Genomic DNA, 10,659 nt, shown 5'->3' on the forward strand with positions numbered 1-10,659 from the left:
CTCTCATTTTACAGAGAGGCCTCAAGAGGGTAAAGCGATTTGCTGGTGTGAAGGGATAGGAAGAGAAGGTGGGTCCCCAGTCAGGGGAGTTAAACACATCTCTCAAGATCTTGGATGTGGTCACTACAATTCTGCCTCACTGGAGTCTTCCAGATACAGTAAGAGGTCTTGTCTCAGGAGACTGTCATCCTATAATGAAAGGCTTCAGGACTTCAGGCCTAGAGTAGCAGACACAGGGAAGCATGAAAGGTTCGAACAAGTTTCTATTTTCTGAAGAATTTGATTTCCCTCATTTTCCATTGTCAGGGAAATAGATGACCTGTGGTATTTAAAAAAAAAAAAGATTGCAAGATTATAGAATTTGACATTTTTGAAGCCAATAAAAACACAAAACTTCCCCTTGTATGCCCACATTTTGATACAGCTGTACTCCAGACATGCCAACTTCGTTATTAGTATGTAAGATCATATCAATGTCCTTCAAGTAAAAACTCATAAATGTCATTTAAGATGTAAATAAAGTGTAGTGCAAGTAAAAGAAAAAAAGCAGACAGCTGTAGTTAGCTTTGATAAAGTAATTCCAGTCGAATTTATCAACGGGAGCAAAAAGTTATCTATGATAGTAGTGCCAAATGGCTAACTATGGTCTGGTTTACCAATGAAATGGTACACCAGTTCTGTGGAGTGTGTGGCTTTTAAAAAACTTTAATAAGGAACATTGCAAAAACATGAGAAAATGTTTATACTCTTAATAGTTTGCTACTCAAAGTGTAACCCCCATCCAGCGGCGTATCACTGTGGAGCTAGTTAGAAATGCAGTGCTTGGCCCCACCCTCCAACTCAATCAGTCTGAATTTTAACAAGATCCTCAGGTGATCTATGCATATTAAAGTTTGAGAATCATGGCGGGGGCATTGATAATTTATCATTATTCAAAGAAGTATGTCTATGTGGTCAAGGATTGGAAGGTTCTTAGCAGAAATTATCAATAAAATCGTTAGATGGAGATAATGCCTCCCTACCCACACAAAGTGTCTGACCTGCTGTAACTCCTCACTATATGACACTACCTGTCGTGGGCTATTCCTTCTCCTCCTTCCTCCCTTCCTCCCTCCTCCCCCACCCTTTAAAAAAATATATTTATTTTTATTTGGTTGCACTAGGTCTTAGTTGCAGCAGGTGGCTCCTTAGTTGTGGAGTGCCGGCTCCTTTAGCTGCGGCATGCATGTGGGATCTAGTTCCCTGACCAGGGATCAAACCCAGCCCCCCTGCACTGGGAGCGTGGAGTCCTAACCACTGCACCATCAGGAAGTCCCCCTTTTCTTTTTATAGGTGTTCCTTCATGTTCGTATTAAATCACATTTTAAAAACTTAAAAGACAATAAGGAAATTAACATTTTGTGTTTTCTTTTCCACCAGACATTAAAATTGGTGAAATCGTGTTTTGCTTTTTGCTTCAGCTATCAGGAAGCAGGTAGCTAAATTTAATACTCAGTATACTAATTCTATTAGCCTAGGTTTCTGTAGTATTTGTTTTCCTCTCTATGACTTTTATTTTCTATTAGGTTTTCCACTATGTCTTTTACAAATCACTTAAACTTATTTCTGAAAATAAGGGTCCAAATTACAATAATGATTTCTAAAAACAGTCTGTTCTTGTTTGCCAGGCTCCACAAAAAGATGAGTTTGTGAAACCACCTGCCGGTTTTAAAGTATTTCTTCTCTCCCTGTGCTTTTACCACTTCTCAAGACACAAGTAAAACTAAAGGGTTCCTGTTTGCCCCTCCGTGAAGGTGTCAGATGTCAGCTAGCTCCTGCCCCCTCCCACCCCACACCCCACACCCACCCCCCTCTCTCCCCAGGCCCTACAGCCCAGCCTCATGAGTCATTCTGCGAGGCCACAGACCACCCTCCAATCAAATTACTCACCAACACTCCAGCTGCTTCAGACTTCCTCTGCAATGAAAAAGAGAACAATATTTGTTTACAACCAAGCCTTGTTTTCAGGATAATTCCCTGCACACCATTCCCTTTCCAAACTAGTTCAAATTCCTCTTATTCACTCTCAAGAAAGTTTGCACTTTTTGTTCATAATGTTTATCAGCTTGTGATTCCATATTGCATGATTGTCTCCCTTACCAGACTGAAGGTCCAAATACAGACTTCCTCCCTCACTGTACCCCTTGGACCTAAAGGCATCAGTGGGCAGCTGGAGCACAGGTGCTATTATTGGCTGTATAAAGAGTGGAGGTACTGGAAAGACATAAGGTGGAGAGAACTAACACTTATTCATCACCTAAAATATGCAGGTATTGTTGGTGCTTTATATACACTATCTAATCCTCAGAGCAATCTTTTGTTTTTTTTATTGCGGTATAATTTACTAACATAAAATTTACTCATTAAAGTGTACAACGCTGTGGGTTTTCATGTATTCACTGCATTGTGCAGCCATCACTGCTGTCTGATTCTAGAACATTTTCATCAGCCCCAAAAGAAACCCTGTGACCTTTAGTGATCACTCCCAATTCCCCCCTGTTCCCAGCCCCAGGGAACTACTAAAATTTACTTTTTGTCTCTGTGGATTTGCCTATTCTGAACATTTTATATAAATGGGATCATATAATATCTGGTCATTTGTATCTGGCTTCTCTCACTTAATGTTTTCTTCCACACTGTAGCAGTTACCAATACTTCATCCCTTTCTGTGGCTTAATAATGACTCATTGTATGGATATACACATTTTGTTCATTCCGTCATCAGTTGCATAACTGTTATACTACTACGAACATTTGTGTACACGTTTTTGTGTGAACATATGTTTTCAATTTTCTTACATATATAACTAGGAGTGGAATTGCTAGGTCATGTGGTAACTCTGTGTTTAATCATCTGAAGAACTGCCATTCTATTTTCCACAGCAACTGCACAATTTTACATTTTTCTCTAGCAATGTGTAAGGATTCCAGTTTCTCCACATGCTCATCAGTACTCGTTATTATTCATCATTTTTGTTACAGTCATCCTAGTGGGTGTGAAGTGATGTCTCAATGTGGTTTTGATTTGCATTTTCCTAATGACTAATGATGTCGAGTATCTTTTCATGTGCTTTTTGGCCATTTGTATATCTTCTTTGAAGAAACGTCTATTCAAAACCTTTGCCCATTTAAAAAATTGGGTTATTTTTACTATTGTTGTTGAGTTGTAGGAGTTCTTAATATACTCTGGATACTAGAATTATGATTATGACTTGAAAATATTTTCTCCCAACCCACGGGTTGTCTTGTCACTTTCATGATGGTGTCCTTTGAAGCACAAAGTTTTCAATTTTGATGAAATCTAGTTTATTTTTTTCTTTGGTACTTGTGTATTAGATGTCAAATCTAAGAAACCATTGCCTAATCCAAGGTCTTATCTAAGAGTTTTGTAATTTTGTATCTTACATTTAGGTCTTTGATCCATTCTGAGTTAATTTTTGTATATGATGTGTGGTAGGTGGCCCCACTTCATTCTTTTGCATGTAGATATCTGATTGTCTCAGCACCATTTATTGAAAAGACTATTCTTTTCCCCAGTGAATAGTCTTGGCACAACTGGTCATAGATGTTTGGTTTTATTTCTGGACTCTCTATTTTATTCCATTGAGCTGTATGTCTGTCCTTTATGCCAGTACTATACCGTCTTGATTACTGTATCTTTCTAGTAAGTTTTGAAATCAGGACATGTGTGTCCTCCAACTTTGTTCTTCTTCAAGATTGTTTTGGCTATTCTGGGTCTCTTGCATTTCTAATTGACAAGCTGATCCTAAAATCAAAAAGCCAGCTGGGATTTTGATAGAAATTGCATTAAATCTGTAGATCAGTTTGGAGAGTATTGCCATCTCAACAATATTAAGTCTTCTGATCCATGAACATGGATGTTTCCATTTACAAGGGTGAGTCAAAAATTATCTGCACTCCAGTTATATTAAGACTTCTATAAATTCTACAGCCAGAGTGCGGATAATTTTTGACTCACCCTCGTATTTAGGCCTTTTCTTTAAACAATGTTTTTTTAATTTTTTTGTACAAGTCTTAATTTTTTGTTAAATTTATTCCTAAGTGTTTTATTCTTTGTGTTGCTTTTGTAAATGAAATTGTTTTTTAAATGTCATTTTCAGATAGTTCATTTTTAGTGTATACAAATATATTTTAGTATATTGTTCTTATATTCTGCAGCCTTGCTGAAGTTGTATATTAGCTTTAATTGTTTTTTAGTGGATTATTTAGGATTTTCCATATACAAAATCTGTCATCTGCTGATAGAGATAGTTTTACTTCTTCCTCTCCAAACTAGATTTCTTTTATTTCTTTTTCTTGCCTAATTTTCCTGGCTGTAATCCCCAGCATAATCTTCAGTAGAAGCAACAAGAGCAGACATCCTTACCTTGTTCCTGAGTGCAATCTTGTAAAGTAGGTATTTTTTACAATGAGGAAAATCCTACCTCCTACCCTCTAATGAGGGGAAATGAGGCTCAGATCAGGAAATGGATATATGGAGAACCCCAAGGCTACTCTAACCCAAGGGAGCTGGGCTCCCACCATCTGCAGCCCAAGAGCTGTCACATCGGTGCCCTAACCTACCTTTTCTCCTTTCCCAAGAACTCATCCCTTCTGCTCCCTTGCTGTTCGTCTCCCCACCTAGCAAACTCCCCTGTTATTTCAAGACCCAGTCTCAGTGCTGCCTTCTATGGGAGGCCACACCTAGCTCCCCAGGCTGGACCAGGGCTCTCTACCCTGTAGGCCCTGAGAGTGCAGAGGGACAAGGGGACACCCTTCTATCACAGACAGCCTCTGCCACATAGGTCTGTCAATGCCTTATCGCATGCCAGCCTGCAACCCTCCACTGGCCCTTGGCATCTGGGACAAGGGCTGTGTTTCATTGGTCTTGGTGTCCCCATCCTTGGCCAGGGGCCAAACCTCAGGCAACTGGCAGAGAGGAAGCCTCACCTCCCTGGGGTAGAGGGAATTACCTTTTCCATCAGCCTTGTAGTCATCAGGGAGCAGCTTGTCCTGGCGGTAGCCCAATACAAAGGCCAGGAAGGAGAGGATGAGGGCATCTCCAATGCTGAGGATGGCCAGCATGAAGGCCCAGCGAATGGTGCAGTGGCCCAGTGTGTATTTGCCGGTCTGCTCCCCACACATGCGGCGTACCTCGCTTGAGTCCCAACCATCTGGGTAGACCAGGCAGCCAATCATCAGGCCTGTGGCTGAGGGGGCAGGAGGGGTGCAGATGGTGTCAGGCTGGGTGTGCTCAGCCTGCTATCTCCCACCTTGCACTGCTGTCATCTTGTCAGCTCTCTCCTTCTCTTGTTAACAGCCTTGAGAGGCACACAGGGCAGCTCCTGCCAGCCTTCTTGTAGAACACAGGGGAGAATACTGAGGCTCCAAGAGCTAAAGCCACTTGCCCCTGGGAGCTAGTGGTTAGGGGTAGAAGCTGAGAGCAGAGCTCCTCAGCCTGGAGAGGTTCTGCCATGGCACCAGCTGGTCCTACCAGGCCCTCAGCTGTGCCCCTCACTTTGGACTTGATGAGGCACCTGGCTTCAAAGTCCTCCCAAAATCTGGTCCCAGCCCAGAGGACTCATCACTCCTAAGATGTACATTTGTTCATACTCCAACATCTCTGAAATAAATGTAATAACAAAGCTTTAGGCTATAACTTGATTAGAAGTATTTTTCCTTTTTACAGCACATAGAATAATGGTGTCTCCTACAACTCAGGTTATCTTAAATTGAATGAATGCAGGAAGTTTTCCAGCCCCATCTCTGGCTGCTTCCTTCATGAACCATCCATTCAAGCAACATTCAAGCACACCCTTATCCACTACAGAACAGTGCAGTTGTCCACACTCCGCTGAATGTGTTTAAAATTCTGATTCCCAGGTCAGGGTTGAGCTCAGGAATCCCTCTCTTTAAAAGCACTCTTCTGGGTGATTCTCTCAACAGGAAAAGCTAGGAAACACTAGGGTAGGCTGCCTGGACCTCAAGACCAGTTCTTCTAGCTGTGTGACTCAGAGCAAGCTAGTTAAGCTTTTTTGCCTCAGTTTTCTCATCTGTAAAGTGGGGATAATAATAGTAACTACCTGTTTGAATTGCACTGGGGTTCCAATGAGTTAATATTGGAAAAGTGCTCAGAAGAGTGCCTGACACATAGTTGGCATTTCCTGAGTGTTAGCAAGTATGCCACACTGTGCTTTCATTGATTTAGTATTAACAGCCCAAAATTTCATTCTCCCCACCTTCCCTCCACTTCTCCTACACCCTCCCATCAAACTTTACCCCAGTTTAGCTGCTCAGACAGCTACAAATTCCTGGGATGTGACTGGGACAACCCCAAGGACAACCACCAGGCAGGCAAGGGGTGCCTTCCCTTGTCTGTGCTGCATTCCCACCCCTGGCCCTCCTTTCACAGGCCCAGAGGCTCTTTAGTCCCAAAGCTGGGCCCAACCCAGGAGCCCTGTGAAGAAGCACCTCGCAGGACACGAAGTAACCAACCTGGGGCTCAGCTTGTTCTTGCAGGGAAGGTTAGCAGATCAAACAAAGGCACAACCAAGTGTAAAGATCAAAGATCCCACCACCCCTGCCCCCACCTAAATGTATCAACCCTCCTTTGTTTTTTCCTAGGAGGAGCTCATTTACATAGTTCTCTTATAGATTACCCAACATTTCATGTACCATTTTTCTCTCAATCCCTACAACAGTTCTGTGAAGTAGGCCATGTATTAATATCCCATTTTACAGATTAGAAACTGAGGTCTCAGAGAAACCAAGTGAGTTGTCCAGTCATTTAGCTATGGCAGAGCCAAGACCTGCACTCATGGCTCCTGACTTTCTTGACATCAAAGTTAATTCCCCCAGGCTCCCAGACTAACATCTCTTCAAAGAGCTGAATGTATTTAGTGGTGACATTTCAGACTTAGTGACAAACAGGAAGATACTTGGGGTGAGGGAGGGGGACCCTCCCAGAGCTCTTTGGTAAAACCTATGCCCTTACCCACTTGGTGTGTGACAAGTCCTCTGGTACCTGGAATGGCCCCCTTCTCTTTCTATAGCACCTCCCTACGGGGGCTCCAGAAAAGAGCCCAGGGCCTCTGACTTGGAAATAGGTTGTTACTATGGGTGCCACCTGGGCACGGTGGGGGTCCACCCAATTGTGGTGTCTCAGGGCTCTAAATAGAGACATCAGGGTATTCTCAGGCAAGTTTAGTTACCCTTTCTGACTTCCAGTCTCTCATCTGGAAAATAAGGATAATAATACCTGACTCGGAACAGGGTTATGAGGATTAAGTGTGATCATGTATAGAAAGTGCTTACTGCAGTGTCTGGTACATTGTAAGTGGCCAATTAATGTTAGTTGTTGCTATTATTATTGGGATTGAGTCAGATGGAAGCAACCCTGATGGATGTTGCTGTCATTAGAGCTGTTTACAAATATTCCAGGTACACAGTAGGATTACACTTCCTCACCCCTCTCCCTTGAAGTTAGGCAAGGTCATAAAAATTCCTTCAGCCAATAAAATGTGAGCAGAAATGCCGCGTGCTTTTCCAGGCCAGAGTGTTTAACCGCTGATGGAGACTTTCCAGAGCTCCCTTTCCATTCACAATGATGATAGCCAGATGGCAGCTGATGCTCCATCAGCCCGGGCTCTGGAAGAGAACAGTGAGAGCAGAGCCCTCCACTGATCTTCAGTGAGTGTGTACCATGATCAAAAATAAACCTTTGTCATAAGCCACTAAGATCTGGGAGTTGTCTGTCACTGTGGCATCACCCCATTCATCCTGACTGATAAAGTTGTTTTGTGTTTTTCACGTTTACTGAGCACCTACCATGTGTCAGGCACTGTGCAAGGTGTTTTACATGCATTATAACATCCCATCCTCACAGGAACTCTGTGATGGATGTACTGTTGTTACCTTCTACAGATGAGGTTACCGGGACTCAGACAAGCAACTTGCCCTACCTGTGTTTTTAGGAGCTGGGACCACACTTGGCCTACACCTGGCTTCCAGCAGCTCAGTTAACTTTGTTAAGCTACAGCCTCACACCACCCCACTCTTCAGTCCTCTTTCCCTTCTCCTGCTCCCTTCCCTGGCCCCAGGCTTCTTGGCAGGGTTAAGCTAACTGATTTAGGTCTATTCAAATGGAGGAATCTCCCAGCTGCTGGCTGTGGGACACACCTCCTCCTCATCCCTCCCTTTGGCTCATCTTTCCTTCCCTAGCACTGAAGAATGGAACGTGACACCACCTTTGCTCTCCCGCAATGTAAATGTTTCATGGGATGGCACCTGGCCACCTCTGCTATCAGTGTCTTCTGCTCCATGACCCGGGGTCTGACTCAAACGGCCTGGTTACCCCTCCCCACCCAGGCCCTCCCAGCACCTGCTGCAGGAGGCTGGGGAGTGGGAGAGTGTAGAGAATGAGAGAGGGAGGGCTGTGTTTCTAGCATCCCACAGCTCTGATATGGAGGACCAGCTGGCAGGCATGCCACGGCCCTTTCTACTCCTCTTTGTCACAAAACTGCTAAGTCTTCATTCTCCCTTCTTCCTCCCCACTGCCCACCGAGACTTGCTTCATCCCTGCCCCAGCCTCTCCCGCATCATACAGAGGAAGCACAGAGAAAGGAAGATGGCAGGGGGATTGGAGAGGCAGCTCTGGAACCAGGTAAGCAGCCTGAGTACAAGATTCAGAGTCGAAGGTTCTGTCCCTCACTACCTGTGTGCTAAAAGACAAGTTACCCACTGGGAGCCTCTTCTATAAAACAGAAGGAAAACCCACCTCACTGGGTCGTAATGAGGCTCCTCCAGGTGATACACATGAAAGCACTTTACAAATCATTGCACTTATGTAGATGTGTGCCTCAAAAATGTCTTTGGAATACAACTAGTTCTTGGGACTCGCTGCCTTTATTCTCCTATTTCCTTGGTTGCTAGATGATCTGCTGTAGCCTTGGCTAAGTCTTATCTTCTCTCTCAGTCCCAGATTCCTCATCTATAGTTAGGGGGAGGATGTATAGCTCTCTAGGGTCCCCTCCAACTCTGACGGTCGTGAGGCTGTGTATTTTGTTGTATGGGGTTTTGATCCCTATTCCATCCCCCCTGTTAACACTGCTTCTCATTCTAACCAATGATGTCAAGATGATATCACTCTAGTCTGCAGTCCCCAACAAGGCTTGGGGCGGGAAGGGACCAAGGGCTGAAGGACAAGGTCTTAGGCATGCCTTCCTGGGCTCTTAGAGGAGAGCAGGACCAGCTGGCCCAAGGACCCAGAGGCCTGCCTGGGGCCAGGAGCAGGAAAAGGGGGGCAGGGAAGGCCTTGCCTCTGAGCACAAGTAGCCACCTACCCCACACAGTTCTAAAAGACCCTGGTCCCCTCCCCCATCACAAAATATCACTTCCACTTGCTGCCTCAAGTGCTCATACTTGCTGCATCATGTATGGAATCCTGTAATTAGGGAAGAAAGACCTTCACTCTACCATAAGCGACTTGCTCCTGGGCAAGTCATTTCTTCTCTCTCGACCTCAGTTCCTCACCTACAAGATGAGGAAGTTGAACAATTTGATCTCTAAGGTCTTGTTGGTCTCAGCCATCCTGAGACTCTAATTACTCTTCTGAAGCATCTGAAGGGCACTGAGTATGGCTGGGCTATAATGGAGGACAGCTGAGTAGGAGACTCAGAGACTCCACAGAAGGTGGGATGGTGGGCCCTTGCCTGCCCTCCCACTATCCCTGCTCACCCGCTGCCAGCTGCATCCATGCGCAGATCTTGTAGACAGTGGCCGTGTTGCAGACAAAGAACAGGCTGAAGCAGATGATGGAGCCAATGATGAGGAACATGGCCAAGGCCACAAAGAACATGGCAGTCTTGAAAGCTCTAGAGGGGATGGAGGAGAAGTCCAGTGGGCCACCCTTGCAGATAAGCTCAGAGGACAGCACGTTGCCCACGCAGTAAGAGAAGAGGCCAAAGTAGCCTGCCTGGGGTGTGTTGACGCTGTCACCAATCCAGTAGGGCTGGATGAAGAGCGCCATGACCAGCACGGAGAAGCAGATGGTGAGTGTGCCCCACATGACACCCACGGCCCTCGAGTTCCGCACATAGTTGGTATGGTAGATCTTGGCTGCCTCCTGGGCAGGCAGCAACTTCACCATGGTGAGGGCGCTGGGTCCTGGGCTGGGGACTTGTGGGCTGGAAGTGGCTTTGCGGATGGATGGAGGCCCAGAAGTGGGTCACCTCTCAGCCGGGTTTGGGGAGGAGGCTGAGGTCAGGGCACAAGGTGAGGCTCCCTCCAAGGTAGAAGAAAGGGGACTAATAAGACAAGGAAGATGACCTTGGCCTGTGTCCGTTCTGCTCTAGCCGGGCTGTCCTTCTGTCTCCTGCCTCCTCTCAACCCCGCCGGGGTCTCAGGCCTGCTGGCGCCGCCCTGCCCCGCCCCCGCTTCTAGCTGACAGAACCAGAGAGCCCCGCCCCCTTCGCCCGGCCCGGCTCCTCCTCCCTCCCTCCTCCGAGAGAGCTGCTTTCAGCACCGTGGCCAGCGCCTCGGGACTCCGGGCAGAGTAGTGTGCAGAGCGGCCGACCTACCCACGGCACACTGCTGCCGCTGGGAATCAAGACCCCTCGTCAC

General features: G+C 45.7%; 1 protein-coding gene across 1 annotated transcript; it reads right to left on the reverse strand.

Annotated features, from left to right (window-relative positions):
* Nucleotides 1-307: 307 nt before the first annotated feature.
* Nucleotides 308-10,186, reverse strand: LHFPL5 (LHFPL tetraspan subfamily member 5). The gene is made up of 4 exons (XM_057700245.1): nucleotides 9,775-10,186; nucleotides 5,013-5,249; nucleotides 1,930-1,956; nucleotides 308-319 (listed from the first exon to the last, which is right to left on the reverse strand). Exons 1-3 carry the CDS (start codon nucleotides 10,184-10,186, stop codon nucleotides 1,946-1,948), a joined length of 660 nt encoding a protein of 219 aa, XP_057556228.1. The 3' UTR covers nucleotides 308-319; nucleotides 1,930-1,945.
* Nucleotides 10,187-10,659: the final 473 nt, after the last annotated feature.

This window comes from Hippopotamus amphibius, chromosome 11, assembly GCF_030028045.1.
Source record: "Hippopotamus amphibius kiboko isolate mHipAmp2 chromosome 11, mHipAmp2.hap2, whole genome shotgun sequence".
Classification (NCBI taxonomy): Eukaryota; Metazoa; Chordata; class Mammalia; order Artiodactyla; family Hippopotamidae; genus Hippopotamus; species Hippopotamus amphibius.